The sequence below is a fragment of the Chaetura pelagica genome, unplaced genomic scaffold (assembly GCF_000747805.2).
Source record: "Chaetura pelagica isolate M959 unplaced genomic scaffold, ChaPel_1.0 scaffold272, whole genome shotgun sequence".
Lineage (NCBI taxonomy): Eukaryota > Metazoa > Chordata > Aves > Apodiformes > Apodidae > Chaetura > Chaetura pelagica.
Genome location: NW_009952445.1, coordinates 426,168 through 443,577, shown reverse-complemented (window position 1 = coordinate 443,577; position 17,410 = coordinate 426,168). Strand labels below are relative to the sequence as shown.

The 17,410-nt window shown below is 42.3% G+C and overlaps 2 protein-coding genes across 2 annotated transcripts in view; one reads left to right on the top strand and one right to left on the bottom strand.

Moving 5' to 3' along the window:
- Positions 1-1,324: 1,324 nt before the first annotated feature.
- On the top strand, positions 1,325-13,515 carry NUP54 (nucleoporin 54kDa). The gene is made up of 12 exons (XM_010008522.1): positions 1,325-1,568; positions 3,815-3,898; positions 4,030-4,164; positions 4,874-5,103; positions 7,935-8,122; positions 8,933-9,129; positions 10,626-10,680; positions 11,245-11,338; positions 11,851-11,958; positions 12,250-12,369; positions 12,668-12,778; positions 13,098-13,515. The coding sequence occupies exons 1-12, from the start codon at positions 1,325-1,327 to the stop codon at positions 13,224-13,226; spliced, it is 1,695 nt and encodes a 564-aa protein (XP_010006824.1). The 3' UTR covers positions 13,227-13,515.
- Positions 13,516-14,348: 833 nt separating this feature from the next.
- Positions 14,349-17,410, bottom strand: part of PPEF2 (protein phosphatase, EF-hand calcium binding domain 2) — a 21,782-nt gene continuing 18,720 nt past the window's right edge. Inside the window, exons 14-16 of the mRNA XM_010008533.1 lie at positions 15,607-15,770; positions 14,957-15,044; positions 14,349-14,547 (exon numbers count right to left, since the gene is read on the bottom strand). Coding sequence (XP_010006835.1) covers positions 14,369-14,547; positions 14,957-15,044; positions 15,607-15,770 — 431 coding nt within the window. The 3' untranslated portion in view covers positions 14,349-14,368. The remainder of the gene's footprint in view (positions 14,548-14,956; positions 15,045-15,606; positions 15,771-17,410) is intronic.

The window sequence follows — 17,410 nt, the reverse complement described above, 5'->3', positions numbered from 1 at the left end:
CCCCCCCCGCTTCCTTCGGGCAGACGTGGGGTCCGAGCGGTACCGGCCCCGGGTTCTTGTTGGGGTGTTTGGCTTCTCCCGGGTGGTGCGGGCGGGGCCGTGGCGGGAGTTTTACCCGGGCTTGATCCTGCCCCAAAAAAGAGGCCTTATGCCGTGGGGCAGGCAGGTGGTGGGCACGGTGGGGCCTGGGGAGTGGTGCCAGCTCCCCTGGGTTATGGAATCAGGGAGTCATGGAACGGTTCGGGTTGGACGGGACCTCGAAGACCGGCTGGTTCTGACCCCCTGCGTGGGCAGGGACACCTGATGGCTCAGACTGCAGGAGTGACCCTCGCTGGAAGAGATGCTCCTGCAGTTTGGAGCAGTGTAGAGGACACTGGTTAACTTGGAGAAAGTGTTTTATTAGTTTTTACCCTCTTACAGTTTTACTGTCAGTCTTGGTGAAATGCAGGCCAGAGCCTTCCTTACTCTCACTTAGTGAAATAGTTCTTTATTGGCTTTTGAGAGTGGGACTCTGAAGAAGCCCTTTGAACAGGGCTCATCCCCAGTGCAATTAGCCTCAGCTATTCTCTGTGAGCTTTTGCTCGGACTGTTTAAACTTTCTGGCTCCATCTTAAAGTAAAACATGACCTTGTGCTGCTTGTACACTGTTAAAAGATTTATTGTGCTTGCAGAGCAGTGTAAGAGGGAATTCTGGAATTATACCCCAGGACTTTCCAGTATCTGTCTGTCTAGCATGAACCTGTTCCCAGCTGCTCCTGGGGAGGGAATCTGGGATCTTCTGTGTTAGCCCATTTTTCTTAGCACTGAAAGACCTGGATGCATCAGGTAAGACACCAGCAAGTGCTGAAGTGGACAGATGTTGAGAACAGAACTTGAGTAAGTCAACCCTGGAGTATTTGAGGCACGTGGTGCCTCAGCTGCTAGAGTTGTGTTTTGTGGTGGTTCTGGTATTGCTGCTTTTATATGAGCACAAAGATGGTTTATTCTTGCCTTCCTGATAGTTTATGAAATAATTATGTTACTGTTAGTTAAACTGGTACAGATGCAGCTGTATCAAGCAATTTTAGGCAGTTGAAAATTACTGTTAAAAGCAGTGTTCAGTCACATGGATATTGTCATGTATAGCTTTGAAATAAGGTAGGAAAAATGTTGGCTGCTTTATATGGAGTGTAGTTGAAGAGTAGCACACTTACAGCAGTGATGTAGGGAGAGTGGGTTAAACAGCTTTAACTGCCCTCCTTGTGTTCAATAAATAATGTTTAATGCCATTTAATATCTTACTCTTGTTTTTAACTATTCTTGTCTTGTCTGTGGTGATGGAAAAATGTTTCAGCTTTTCTTTCCTGAACCTACCTCTTACTTACAACTAATGTTACCTTGCTCTTTTTCTGCTTCCCGCTCGTCAGGATTTGGTGGGCTTGAAACTACAAACTCCACTGCCAGTGGGTTTAATTTTGGGGGTTTCGGATTAACTGCTAATCCTGCAGTGAATTTTAATATTGGGAATTTCGGTGTTTCTACTACCTCAACTCCACCATTCAATTTTGGTAACAGTCTGGCAAGTGCAGGTAGATAATACATAAATACTTGTTCTGTAATAAATGTAAATAGCAGGGGTCCAAGAATTACGTTCCTGACTGAGAATCTTGTGTTAAGTACTAATCTTTGTATCCAGTGAAGACTGGAGATAAAAGCTCTGGAAGTGGAATGGGTTTGAGAACTATGGGCCTGTCAGGGGTTTTGCCTGTTAAATTCTCAAGAAATAGCTGTTGGGGAAAAATAACCACATACCAAATACTCAGTCTCTGAAATGGAAATGAGTTGTGGTAACCTGTCAGTCTGACCCAGTCTAAAATTGAGCCTTGATTACCCAGCAAAAGGGCAACATCAGTTCTCCCTTCAGATCCAGGCAATCATGAGCAATTGCAGAGCTGGTCCCTAACACCCCATTTCCCAACATGAGATTCTTGGACTACTGCAGTCATGTTTTTCACCTTCCCCTGTGTCTCTTCATTGGCCTTCCCTTGGCTCTCATGAACACACTATGCATCAAACAGTTTCTGTGGAGAAACAAATTTTATACGATCAGCACAAAGTGAGCAGCCCTGGCTGTGATCTCTGTTTCCTAAATGCCATTCCACACCCTGAAGCAGCACCCATCCCAGGTGCTGCTGAAGAGATTCCCTGGGCTTCTGGGAGGGCCATCAGCATGGTGTGTGTGCTGGGTATTGGTTTAAGAAAACCATTCATGGCCCCATGTAGATCCATCAGTTCTGAGTAATCAGCTGGTATAATTTCAAGTTAAATCTTTTCCATTTCATAGAAAAATGCTTAACTGTATGGATTTATAATGCTTCATTCCTGTAGAATTAGCCCATGGGGTCTTGTTGCCACTGCTCATATAGGAATTACATTCATTCCACAGTGTTATTGCTCCCTGTGTACATGTACTCTTACCTTCTTTTGTGCACTTGAGGGACCTGATTTTGGTTTGGGTTTTGTTTGTTTTGTTGTTGTTTTTTTATGAACACTATTGAACTGTAATTCTTAAACTGAATTTTAGCTACTCCAGGAGAGAACTTGGGTGCTTAGTTTTGTTTGGCAGTTTGCACTCTGAGATCATTTTTCAAGAAAGGATAGCTAAATTGTACAAAGCTACCTAAAAGTTGTGTCATCTGATGGTACCCCCACTAGAGTTTCTCACTTGCTGGTAGGACTGATTGCATGTTAACTTGATTTAAGCTTTTTATTTTGTTTCCATACAAGAGGGTGGTAAGTGCAGTAGGTTAAAGAGACTTTTTTATTGACATGAGTTAGCAGTGGCAGCATCATTTGGACAAATCCCTGGTAGCAGATTGCCTATCTTAATTTGAATGCATGCAAAGCCAGGTTGAAACAGACTGACTTGGTTCTTAAGGGCTAGTCAGATGTCCACAAGTTGCACCTTGGGCCTGTGGTGCATTGATGCCACTGTAGCAAAGCAATGGTGTGGTGACATCCAGCACCTCTGCAGCCTCATGCACCTGTCTTGGCACAGCTGCCCTGTACTGGGGCACCTCTTCCAAAGGGGCAGATGTGAAGATGGGTTTCTTGAGGCTCTCTCTGGTAGGGTGGAGCTCAGGCACTCACTCAGGTCTCCACCTGCTAGCCAGTGACTGGTTTTCCTGAAAATCTGCAGAAGCTGACTGCTTTTGCATTTACCTTCTCTGATAGTGGTGGAACCTCAAAATGAGATTTAATGGGGAGGATGACAGGGAAATTAGGCTTAAAAAAAAAAAAAGAACCTTGTAGAATTTTACCTGTGTGTGGAAAAAAATGTTGCTTTGACAGCATTCCTGTGTAGGCACAGGTTGTGTGCCTTGGTTGATTTGTTTCTGGTTTTGCTTTGAAGAGGCTAAGAATGTTGAGTAAGCTCACAAAACATCAGATAATTTATTAAACACTTAGCAGCAACGTTGACTAGAAGTATTCCTAAGAGTGAATTTAAGAAATACTAGTCATTAGTGGTGTCTGTCATTAAGGAAAGCACATTGTGCTGGTAAAGGAACAGGATGTTCGTTAACTGCTGCTTTTTTATTTGCTTTCTTGACACATCATAGATCTTTTGGCTTTCTAGTTCATGTTTCCTCATCCATTTCCTCAGCCAGTGAACTCGATAGCCATGATCATGTAAACTACATGCTTGTGACATAAGTCATCCATCTGTCAACATCTTTCCTCCTAACACCCCTCGAAGCGTGCAGTTTATTGTCACGTTGTGTACAGCTGCAACTCACAATGTGCCTCTGTCTGACTTACAAACTTTGTTTGTTAGGTGCATTTGGAGGATTTGGGACAACGACCACCACTGTAGCACCAGCCTTTAGTTTTTCTGCTCCCACCAACACAGGCACCAGCGGTAAGAGCACAAGTCTGAAAGTGTTTGCTTTAGAATGACCAGTAGGGACTCAGCCCATTCTCAGTAATGTTTTGCATTTCATGGGTACTGTTCTCCTCTTTTTCTCACTAATTCTTTGCTTATTTCCCCAGGACTCTTTGGTGCTACCCAGAACAAAGGCTTTGGATTTGGTGCTAGTTTTGGCACGGGAACTGGAACTGGCTTGGGTAGTGGGTTGGGAACTGGGCTAGGCTTTGGAGGCTTTGGTACCCAGCAGCAACAGACCAGTAAGTATGGCCTTCTCTTGATTTACCCCTTCATTAGCAAACAAAGCATGAGGCTGTGAAAGGAGCACAAGTAGTGGGACAAAAGTAAATTATCAAAGGAGGCTGTTACACTTAATGATTGATTGATGGAGACTTCCCAGAAATAAGGCTTTTGAAGTGCCTACGTTTACAATCCTTGTCTTTTTCTTAAACTGGACCTCCAGCAAGTTTCTGAGCTTTACTCTTTGAGTTTCCAACAACAATATTCACCCTTCTGGTTTGGCAGTGGTAGAGAGTAGTTTTTAGACCAGTGTCAGCAGTCATAGCATTACTGTAAAGGGGAGAAAAACAGTGTTGATTTTAGTTTAAATATGAGCTGGTTAATGACCAGCTGCAGCCTGTGAGTCCACTGAATTTATAATAACAAATCTACCCTTCAGGTTCAGATACCAAGGATGTTAGATCATGTCATGGGTTATTATAGTTGTCTTTTTAAAAGAAAAAAAGAATCTTCTAACTTTGGCCTTCAGGAACTTCTGTTACTGATGAAGGCTGAGTGTCAAAAGACATTTAGAAAGCAACAACAGTTTGATTTATTTGTTCTGCGCATTTATTTTGCTTTTCAAAATGTGGACAGATGTGATACCAGGGATGTGCAGATGGTACATGTTAGAAATGAGTCTCTCTTGGTCAGTAAAGGAGTTAATTTGTTTTTCTTCATCCAATACAGCACTAGGAGGTGGCTTGTTCAGCCAGCCTGCTCAGACACCGGCCCAGTCGAACCAGCTCATCAATACAGCCAGTGCCCTCTCAGCTCCCACGCTCTTAGGGGATGAGAGAGATGCTATTTTGGCAAAATGGAACCAGCTTCAGGCCTTCTGGGGAACAGGCAAAGGGTACTTCAACAATAACATTGCTCCAGTGGAGTTCACGCAGGAAAACCCCTTTTGCAGGTTTAAGGTATGGAATTGTCCAACTGCCCAGAAAGAGTTTTGAAGCAGTTGCTCTGCTTGCTGAGTGTCTCATCAGCATTAAATCAGATTTTGTTACTGATAAGAGCATTCTGAAACAGTATTTTTCCAGGCAATGCACACAATTCCAATGCATGCTGATTAAAAGGTTTGGAGATGAATAGATGCTGGAAATCTGGGTGTTGTGGAGGTGATGAGTGGATCGTGAAACTAATCTTTTTCTATGATAAATTCAACTATGATATTCAGCTTAGTGTGTGTGGTTGGAGCAGATTTCTGGAAATTAATTTTAATGTGTATTTGATTAGGTTACAATATTAGAGAAACTATTTGAAATAACCTTCATGTCTGAAAGAAACTGTTAACATGTGAAATAAGAACATCAGGGTGTCTTTTATTACTTTGCCTACAGTAGTAAAACCCTCTATGATCCTGGCCCCTGCAAACCATTTTAAATACACCAGCCTTCATCTGCCTTTATCCTTGCCAGTACTAGAGCTGACTCCATTCCTTGTATAGTATTATCAGCAGTTCCAGCTCTTGCTTCTCTTGTCAACAAAGAGTATGTAGATTTTCATTCTCCACAAATCTTGCCCCTGCTGACTTTCTTGCTAAGCTTCAGACCTGGAACTGGATTTGGGTCAGGCATGGTGATACCCTCCTTTCCCAAGCTGATTCTTTGAAGTTAAAACTTTCTAACCCAAATGTAGGTTAATACCTAATTAAGTCCAGTTTTGATTTTGCACATTGTGACACTTTTATGAAATCTTCACAGTGACCAAGTACTTGCATAGTAAATGTTTGGCTTCTGATGCATAACCTTTTTAGGTATTACCTTGAATATTTTGTAGATTATGCACCTGAAATCTTACTTTCTTGTTGCCTGGAATGGCTTTAGAGTTTTCTGGGATTTGAAAAATGGGCAAGTGTAAGTTGTATGCTGCAAAATCAATAATTTTAGTTTCATGTCTCAAAAGCAGAAGTTTTCCTCTCAAGTCAGTCAATGCCATCGACTAGGTTTTTGTCCCTATGCCTTGAGTCTTACTGATGCCATTATGAACTCACTTAGCTAAGTGAAATATTGGAAAGTCCCATGTATGCTGGCAAAGGTGGGTGCCTAAAGAAAACAGTGGAGAAGTTGTTAGCACAGGTATTGCAGCAACGCATCATAAACTCATTTGATCTATTGCCTCTGTAAGCATCAGACATGTGATAAGAATGAACCCAAAGGATTTAATTGGTATTCAAGGAACCCACTTGTACACAGTTTCAGCTCTGGAACAAATGAGAAGCATCCAGAAGCAAGAAAAGTGTACTTCTGAGGTATGGGAAGTAAACAAAGTAAAAAATCTGTTACAGTTTGAAAATACTGAATTTCATAAAGAAGTTGTGAAATACGTATCTATTTTGTCTAAATACAAATACCATAGTATTCATGTATGTATGATCTGAGAACTGCTTCACACATAATGCAGTTTAGTCTTCCAAGTCTTGGCAAGTCTTTTCCCACAAGGGGGGCGTCTTTCACAACTGGGAAGGTAAAAGGGATGTGCTTAAAAAACAGTAGGTGATTGTTTGAAGGTGGGTTTGGAGTTTTTTTTTATTTGTGTTTTTCTTCTGAGGCCTCAGAAGGAACAGGTAGCTTAAATCAGGGACGGGTGTGATACCAGTAACTTAGAAGTCTTTCCTTAAAAAGGTGAGGTTTCCCTCAGGCAGAGTTCCCCTTACAGAACTGGATTCTTCCTTAGCTGTCACTCAGTTGTTCTGGGACAGGATGGCCCAGCCGAAGAAGGCTGGTTCTGCAGGGCTCACCATCATGAGGAGTCACCCTCTGCTGACACAGACCAGGCTCTGGGGCACATCCCCAGCTCATTTCTCTCTTCAGCTAAACTTGCACAAGGGGAAAGGTGCAAGTTACCCACATACAGTGTCAGGCCTTAAAAAGCACCCACTGTCCAACATGTCACCAGTTCATAGGCAAGACAAGATGAAAAACTGCCACGTTGCTTTTGCTTGTAATGAGCAGTTTAAGTCTTTCTTACAAGTCACGTGGAGTTTACCCTGGAGCTGACAGGGTGGGGTTTTTTTAGCAGGGAAAGCACTTAACACAGAGTTACATTATAGTGTTGATATAGTAGATAATGTTGAATTAAACATCTAACCTTGCTGCGTGAGCAATTGTACAAAGAAACCATGACACTTGCTAACACAAGGAAAATTGGCTGTCCCAAATTCTTGTGTGATAACTTTACTTGATGCATATCTTAGCTAGTAGAAATACTGTATGTCCATATTTTGGCTTGTGCTGCCAGTCAAACTGTCCAGACCTACAGTAGGAAAATGCTAAGAATTCCATATTTGTAGTTGGTTTATCTTTAAATAAGGTTATGTCAGTAACTGCTTTTCCTTCAGACATCTGAAAATGTGATGTAAAACTCTACTGGAACTCTAGTAGCTTTTGTGTATTAAAGTCTAGTTCTCTATTTCACTTTGTCACTTAAAAAAGGTGTAAACTTGTAAAATGTTTCTGGTTGATATCTGCTCTGAAATAGCATAAATACCCTGCTGAGCTGGTATCTCCCAGTCCATGTTGTTTTTTTTAAGATAGAGAGTGCACTGTTTTAAAAGCTGCTATACTGGTGGCCTTGTGAGCATTTTAAAGAGGGCTTGATTTTTATGCTTCTGCATCTCTGAATATCTTGTAACTTATTTTTTTAGCCAGTTGCTCTAAAACTTAAGGGATTTAGCCCTTCTCCTTCATGCCACACAGGTATGCTTTGCTAAGTAATGTATCACCAATTTTTATTTGTTTATTTGCAGGCTGTGGGTTACAGTTTAATGCCCAACAACAAAGATGAAGACGGCCTCGTGGTCTTGGTCTTTAACAGAAAAGAAGCAGATATTCGAAGCCAGCAGCAGCAGCTCGTGGAATCACTGCACAAAATTCTGGGAGGAAACCAGACCCTCACTGTCAATGTAGAAGGGGTTAAAACAATGCCAGATGACCAGTATGTGAACTTTCTGTGGTTTTGCCTTTTTGTCTGGTATTGCACGTTATAAAGGGTTGGTGCTTAGTCTATTCTGTCTTCCTTTCTCTTTGATTTTACGTCTGTTCACCCTGAGTTTGATTTTGTGTCTCTTATTCCTTCATGTTGCTTTTCCTTAAGATGTTCAGTGCAGTATCTTTTCCTATGTATGTTACTTGCTTTTTTGCTGGAGTGCACAGATGAGGGCCTCAGGTCAGGAAACACGTTTCTCTGGACCTGCTCAGCAGCAAAAATTGGAGCTGAGGATGCTAACCATGAGAGTGAGATAAACAGTATTTGAGAAGCCAGGTGTTCTTCGTGAGGTGTTCTTCACTTGGTCTTGCATAAAGTGGAGGGGCACTGAGGTGTATGGTCTTCATAGTGTTTCACGTAACAGTTTCAGTGGGAAGCTGTTCCAAGGCTAGTTGAGCTGTCGGATTCTGCGTGTGCTGTGTTAGAGCACACTGACATCTCTGCTTCTGACTTCCCCACACATTGTTCCTTCTTTTTTAAAGACCAAAAGTTGTTCTTAGGTGTAGTACTAGTATCAATATGTAATATAGTTGTTAAAACTGTGGGGGAATCATGTAATTTTATAGGATATTTACAACTTTCCTCTTTCTGCCTTGCTGTGATAAACCCTAGACTTACTGTACTTCATATCTCAGCTGCTAAAGGAAGTTATCAGTCAGCTGAGAGGAGTGGTAACTTGGATTTAGGGTGGTTCTTTATTGTGTTAGTTTCTGTGCACTGCTGGCCTGTTTCTGACAGCACACGTTTTGTCTTGCTCAGGACAGAAGTGATCATTTACGTTGTCGAACGCTCACCCAACGGCACATCGAGGAGAGTCCCCGCAACCACCCTCTACGCCCACTTTGAACAAGCCAACATAAAGTCCTCCCTGCAGCAGCTGGGGGTCAGCCTCTCCATGGCCAGAACAGAGCTTTCCCCAGCACAAGTCAAACAGCTGCTGCAGAACCCTCCTGCTGGTATGTGGTCTAGGGCTGCACAGGGGCACACTGGGCCTCTCTGCTGCAGCTTTTTTGGGTCTCTGGGAAAAACTCAGGTGCCGGCACCACTGGAAAACATCTTATAAAAGTACAAGAGTTTCCAGGGCATTCTGGCATGCTGTACAGTTTTAACTGTAGCACCAAGACAGGTAGCATTTGTCTCACACTACCATATGCTCAAACTTGTCCAATGGAGAAAAAAAAAGGCTAAAGATCAGAATAATCACATTCTGTGTTCACTTCCTAGTTTTTGAGGGAGGAGATGTCACTTAACCTGTATCAGTGGCCACAGGGAGCATATACACAGCTTTGTTTTAGAGTACTTAAGTGCTGTTTATGCCATTTCGTAGGATAATTGTATCTTATTCTCTGTGTCTACACAGAATCGAATGTAGTCCTTGCAGTGAGGCCTTGCACTGGGGTCAGGGAAAGCAGCCTGTGCCTTCCAGCAGACAACATGTAGTGTGATCAGCAGGGTCACAATGTTTAAAAACACAGCAAAGGTTTGCAAAAAAGCCTGGCCTACTCTTGCAGAAAAATCAGAGACAAGCAGCAGTGTCTTCCAACGGCTGCAGTGTCAGGAAGTAGTTGCTCTGTGCAAGTTGGCTTCCTTTAGTACTGGAGGTGTATCATAAGGCCTGTGTAACAGTGTTTGAGGTTAGCTTTTCGGTCCTTGACTGAGAAGGAAGCTGGTATTTGTAGGCTGGCTACTCAACCAGTAAGATGTGCAAGAAGAGGTGTCAGTGTTTAGCTCGAGAGAAGCAGCCACAGCTTGAGAGATAAATTTTTATACAAAGACAGTATGTTCTATGAGGGGTGTTGTGCAGTGAAGAATGTTACAGATTTTATACACTGATTTGATTTGCAGGGAGGTTTGGAGAATGTAATAACTGTCATCATGAAGTTGATGTACATGCACAATTAGGCTGCTTTTATTTTATGTATTTATTTGATGAAGGAGTTAGTGGCAAAACAAGCAACTGTTCTTTCTGTCAACAGATAAAATCATTAGACAAATCCCAGTAGGAATCATTGTGATTCCTACTGGGATTATTTTGCCAACTTATTTGTTGCTTTGATTACTTAATCACTGGTATTTTTCATTATGAAAAAAAAACCACAATAAACAACTTGAAGAGGAAAGATGACCCAAACGTAGAATACAATGGAAATTATAGGAGTTTTCCCTTTGAAGTATGGATTGTCTGGTCACCTGTGGGTTGTTCCTCCCTCATGCTTTCATACCAGTAGAAGTACTTGACAGCCTTTTGGACTGAACTTACTGCCACAGTAAAGGACGAAGATTTTTAAGAACTACCCTTGTTTAATTAACCTTAATTTATAGTAACTGTCATTCAGATTGACATAGTTCGTAGGGTTCGTGTATATCCTAGTATTTTTCCCACCTAGCAGCTGTAAGATGTGATATTTATTCAGATATATCCATATTTAAAAATTTGTTTTTTTGTTTTAAGGTGTTGATCCTATTATATGGGAACAAGCCAAAGTTGATAATCCTGATCCTGACAAGTAAGTCTAATAGTATGTCCAAGTATTAAAAGAAGACTTGGAAAGGGGAGAAATGTATAACATTGTGTAGTACCCTTCAGGCAGCTCGTAAATTAGAGAATAACTTTGTCAAGTGCTGATCTCATTTGAAGCAGTGAGGATTACTAGAAATGTTTGTCTAATCCCTTTATCCATTAGGTTGCTTAAAGGTTGTCAGGATAAAGAGCCTCACTTGCATTACTTCAAGTTATGGTGCCCTACATTATATGGACTAGTTATTGTGACCTTATTTTTTTTTTTGCAACCATTATGATTTTCTTTAATCCTCCAGCTGAAAGTGATGTATCCTTGTACCTTTCAGTCATTACAGGTAACTTATGCTGATTTAATTATGAAAAGGAACAGGCGGTTAGGAATAGTAAGAACTGTAGAACTTACCAAAACAAGGTATATTTTGTGTATTATTTTAATTTATGATAGGCCATCTGTAATGTAAGGTTATCTGTAACTTTAAACTCAGAATTATTAATCCATACCACATGTCTAATATAAAAGATGTTGTAAGACATATTTGTATTCTTGTAGGCTTATTCCTGTACCAATGGTGGGTTTCAAGGAACTGTTGAGAAGATTGAAGGTCCAAGATCAGATGACCAAACAGCATCAAACTCGATTAGATGTAAGGTGTTTAATCTCTTATCATGACTGCTTACAGTTGAAAAAGGATATGCTATTAAATCAGCCTCCCCCTGTGCCTCCTGTGTGTTGAAAACCAAAACTGGAACCACATATGTGACGTTGTGACTCCCTATCATTATTTGTTAATACATCCAGTAATTACATCTTGTGTCCAGAAAAGGAGCCTTTGTTTTGGCTTGCATTGTTTTATTTTTCTTCAGGTTCAATCCCATGGTGTGGTTATAGGCTGATTCAAACCAGCTGAATTAAGTTGTCGTATCACAGACTTCATTTGTGTACCTAGTATTTTAATGCCTTTGGAAAATCCCAGTTGCATATGAAAATAAATAGAAACCAGAACAGCAGCAGTCTAGCAAAAAGCTTTCTGAAAGCATCTTGAAGAGGATGCTTGGATTGAATACTGTTTTGAATCTCCTGGTTTCAAATGTGGAGTAGTGTGTTCTATTATCAGAAATTGCTTATGACTTCCAACTGACTTCGTCTTCTCTGCAGATAATATCAGAAGATATCAGTGAGCTGCAGAAAAACCAAACAACAACTATGGCAAAGATTGCACAGTATAAAAGGAAACTGATGGCACTTTCTCACAGAACATTACAGGTAACACAGTCTAAATAACTCACTCTTACACACAGCCTGGTGCCAGAAGGCAAACTGAGAGGGGACAGGATGTCCTGTCCATGGCCTGTGTTGAAAATTAAATTCTGACTGCATTGAAATGGTACTGCTTTAAGTAACAGGCAGAGCTGTCAGATGTGCAGTGTCTCTTACTGCTTTGTTCATCAGAACAAATCTGATGAGAGATGTGCTGGAGGAAAGGCAAAGAGACATATGGATAGGAAAGAGGTGTGCAAAGTCTTTTCTAGTGAACCTCAAAGGCTTCTTTTGTAGGTGTTAATAAAGCAGGAGATCCAGAGGAAAAGTGGCTATGCAATTCAAGCAGAGGAAGAGCAGCTTCGTGTACAGTTAGACACCATTCAGTGCGAACTTAACGCACCTACGCAGTTCAAGGTGAGTAGTTAATAGAATTTTGCCAACACCTCTGTTTTTGTCTCACAAAAGAATGTAAGCTTTCCAAACCATGCAGATGTATTTATTGTGGAAATCTTTCAGAAGAGAAGTCCAGCAGGTTGCTAGCTTGTAGTGTCAGTCTCTTTGCTGCATCACTGTTCAGCGATTAAGTATTTTTGAGTACTTAGAAGTGTTGGAGTTGCTTGCCCTTTGAATGTCTTGACTTGAAGTGGTACCTGCTGGAGCTCTGACGGAAGTAGAAAACTTATGTCTGATGTAAGCCTGTTTCTCTTCCCAGGGCAGACTGAATGAGCTCATGTCCCAAATCAGGATGCAAAACCACTTTGGAGCAGTGCGTGCTGAAGAGCGCTATTACATAGATGCAGACCTCTTAAGGGAAATCAAGCAAGTAAGTATTGCTGGTAGCATCCTGAGATACTCCCTGAACTTTGTAGTTTAAGCCAGCTACAGACTAACTTGGAAAATATATAGAAAATGTCGTGGTTTTGTAACTGTTTGGTAATTAAGTCCTTACTGTTTTTCTCAGTGACAGTGTCAAGGTATTGGACAAAACCACTCTATGCGGTTAGGCTGTTTTTCTGTCTTTCTAAGAAATTACGCCAGGTTTTTCAATGTGCCAAGGCCACCAGACATGCCAGCTTTGGGAAATAATACTTAAAATCTGTGAAGTTGAACTATGCTCATGCTGGTTTTTAAACTATCTGCAGCATCTGAAGCAGCAGCAGGAGGGCCTGAGTCACCTAATTAGCATCATAAAGGATGACTTGGAGGACATCAAACTTATAGAGCATGGGCTGAACGAGAGTCTTCCCATCAGAGGAGGAGTCTTCAGTTGACTGGTGCTGGGCTTACACAGAATGTTGCTCAAGTTCATGGTTCACCTTCCAAGGCTAAAACTGTTGAGGTAAAATAAAACATGTACCTTCTAGGAGCAGTGGTATTTTGGTTGTTATCTTTAGAATTAGCAAAGCCTCTTCTAAGCTTTTGAACTTGACCTTTGGAAGGTTTCTATTTTGTAAAGCTGTATATGCTTTAACAACAGAAGGAAAACTGAATCTGTTCAGGTATTGGTTTATGATAAAACTATATGTACTATTGTACATTTTTTTTTCTTTTTTCCTTTTTTTTTTTTTTTTTACAACAGCATTGTCCTAGAAGTGCAGTGCCAAGGGAACTCTGTTCCACTTGGTTTGTGGAAAGCTTAGGCCCTGTCTGCATTTTTTTCAAAAGAGCCAAGTAACATCATTATGTAAACAGCTGATTTAAATCATGACAGATATGTATGTTGCTGTAACTGTGTCAGTCTCTGCAGTACCACTAGTTTACTGGGGCAAGCTGCAGGAAGTTTGTGTTTCCAGTTTCTTTCCTTCCTTTGAACTGCAAGGAGCTGAAGGTTATTGTTTTGTTGCTTTACATATGTGAGTTAAAGCTTTGCTACCCCTCAAATAACAACTGAATGTCCACACGTTGTCTTTTGCCTTTTTTTTAATTGCCGGGGAATAATAAATTCAGTCTGACTTTGTAATAACTCGTGCATGGTGTTGGCTCTTTCTTAGCTTCATCATCAAAGCAAGGGAACTGCCAACAACTCCAGGTTAACACACTTCACGCTCCTCCAGGCACTGCAGGTAACAGGCTATCAAACCCGAAACTACAGAGCTGCTTAGCTGCCTCAGTCCCCAAACTAAAATTAAAGGTCACTTCCCTTAAATCTAACTGGTACCAAGTACTGCAGAGCAGGTGGCTATTACGTGCAGTAGAGAGAGAGCTGCCATTTTTCCTCATGACAAAAATCACTGAAACAGAGATACAGGATTCTCTGCAGTAAGAGTTTGTACAGCAGAAACAACTCAAACACCATCCAGGCAGAATAACTTTGTTTATTAGCCCCCCTCTTCCCCCCTAAAAAAAATTCCATTCATAACATGTGAAAGAGAAAGATCCTAGAGCCTGTATGGCAGCCCTTCTCAGGTTCTCCCTACTGGGACTGCCTGACAAGGCGAAAGGCTTCGAGGAACTCATTGAAGTCGATGTTTCCATCCCTGTTGAAATCAATGCTGCGAACTAGGTCGTTGATGCCATCGTCCGTGAGTTCAATGTTCATGTGGGAGCTGAACAGCTTCCAGGTTTGGTGGAACTCCTCAAATGAGATGAGACCTGTGGAGAAGGAAGGCACAGCCACCTCAGCACAAGGTCACCATGGGCACTGCTGCCAGTCAGTCCCTGCTCAGCATACAAGGAGGGACCCCTGCTCAGGTTTGATCTCTTGTCCACCTCATGTGCTGCAACTGAATTTCCTAGTGTTAAGAACGTGGGCTAAAATACAACTTAAAGCAGTGAAGAGAGTGTAATTTGGAAGAGCAAAAGAAGGCAGAAGCTGTTGTATTTTCACTTTCCCAAAGTGATTTGGTGGAAATGACTCCTTGAAAGCAAGATCCCAAGATCCCAAGCATGCTGCATTACTGTCATTGCTTTTGTCACCATTTTTGTTCTGCTGATAGATCATTAGTTCTCTACCTGAATGGAATACAATGCAGTGACCAACACCCCCTCCACACCTGCTTACCTGAATGATCTTTGTCTATGATCCTGAATATGGTCTCCAAGTTGGATCTGTTTCGATAAATGACTTCCAGCAAGCTTGACTGGATGTGCTGAAAGACAACGTGGTCACATTCCTTCTACCCTTCTGACAGCTCCCAGCTTTCTCTGAGCAGTTACTGCAGACCTTCCCATAAATAAAAATATATACTGCTCTCAAGAGTTTGCCATCAGTGCACTTCAGTGTTTGTGGCTCATGCAACAGGTTTGTGGTGACTGGACCCTCCCTGCACCTCTGCATTACAGCATGTCAGCAGCCTGTCACTTCCATACAGACCTCTCCCAGGCTAGCAGAGGAGACACTGACTTGGGATACGTTTTTGAACCACTGCAGAGTTGGTTTTGCTGGGTGTAATTAAGAAGCATCAACTCAGAATAGAGTATAGTTCTCCTACATAAAAACCTGCATCCAAAACTTAAGTTTTATTGCACGTGCATCAGTTATTCCTACAATGGACTGAACACCTCGGGACAACTTGAATTCACGCAAGCTTTTCCCTGGACTTGATTTTGGATTATACAGGAACTGGAACCATCCTCTCTCCTTTCATGCCATCCTTGGTTCCCCACCTGGGGGTCTTGTGAGCTGCCCTGCATTGTGTTTTGATGTTTTACCTCTTGGCTCCGCTGTTCCAGGGCCAAGTCATCAAGCCAGCCCTTGTACTCCAGTGCACCGTCCGCCGTGCTGCGCACCAGCTGCGGCCTCAGCATGCGCCAGGGCAGCCCCAGCTGCAAGACTGACTCCACTGCTGTCGCCCAGTTGCTCAGCGTGATCCTTCCTGGAAGAAAAAGGGAAAGCCTCTGGGAGCCAGGCAGCTGAAAGCACATGAAGGCAAAGGAAAAAGCCTGGAGCTGTACACGTTCCCAGTCTACTGTGCTGCCGACAGCTGCCGTGGTCCATATCCTGTGGTGACCCAGGAATGAGTACTGCACACCAATGTGATGTAGGTCCAGTCCAAGTTTATTCAGTTGCGTACAGATTATATAGTCTCAGGACAGTGTGCACGCTGTCCATGCGGCAAAGCAAAGCTCTTAACTGGTTAATATACATTGTTCACGCACCTCAATTCCCCTTTTGATTGGTCACTACTTTAAACCCTTTATCTAACTCCCCGTCCTGTTTACCTTACTACCTGATTTCTTCATAGCAAAGCCTCACTAGTTCCCATGAGAACAACCTTGCCTGTTCCCTCTGGCTGCCTAAAGTTTCTCGTAATCTTTCAGCACAGCCAGGGCCCCAACATCTCCCCCTCTTTTTTCAAACACAGCATTCACTATATTCTGCATACTATTCTGTAAGTATCGCAATAAGCAAGGTAAGCAAACAAGTATAATAAGTATGAACACACCTATTGCTAAAATCTGATGCAAAATGCTAGCTACCCATGGTCCTAAGCCAAGCGACCTTAACCAAGCATCAAGTCCCCAACTATCTTCCCTCAGGTTATGCAGTCCATTCTTCAACTCTTCTATCTTTCTATGGATAGACTCTGAATGATCCGAGAGGTTCATACAGCACGTTCCCTCAAACATGACATCCATGACATCCATGACCATGGTCCAATAACAGGAAGTCGATCGCGGCCCTGTTCTGCAGCACCGCATGGTTTACACTAGCGACGCCCTGAGATAGCTGATCCAATATATTAGAGGTGGTGTTAAGCTCAGCTTTAGTCCAGCAGGCTACCTGCTTTAAAGTAGCCATGACCCGGGCTGCGGTTGCCCCAGGGACCACTAAAGAGGTAAATATTGTCCACAACCATGACCAAAAAATCGGTTTTCCTACTTCCCTACAATCTAGCTCATGTAACTCTCTTTTCCCTCTTCCTTGTGAAGTCCATTGCATTAACACAGATATATTAGGATGAAATACCATTAGCTTACCCAGGTAACACGGTCCCCCGTGCGGGCTGGCTGGGAGGCCGTTCCAGGCCCGATCCCCACAAATCAAAAACAAACCTCGAGGCAACTTTTCAAGCAGGCTGCCCAGTCAAATTACACTGCGTATATGTTTGCCGATAGACCTCTTTGATATCAAGGGCAGAATTTACTGTAGCCCAGCTTTTCTGGCTCACATTCAGCTGCACCATTGTAGGGGGTGCAAAGCTTACCCAGCCCCCAATCCTGCTACTATTAGTAGCGTTAAGACTACCCAAGAGGTCCAATTCTTCTGGGGGTGAAGTCAAGGTCTTATTCAAACTCTTAATGATGTCACATTGCCATTCTCCATCCTGAGTGGCCTTGGTCAAATGTCTTTCATCCAGAATCAAACTGTTTCTAACCCATCCTCTAAACTCCTGGGGCAGCCATGTAGGCACCCCTATCAAACATGTGCAAAAAGGCTCAGATAAACTGCCCAAACTTAAACAAAAGGCTGGCTGATTGGTGCGATTAGCTATTGTCACCCATATGTTTTCTC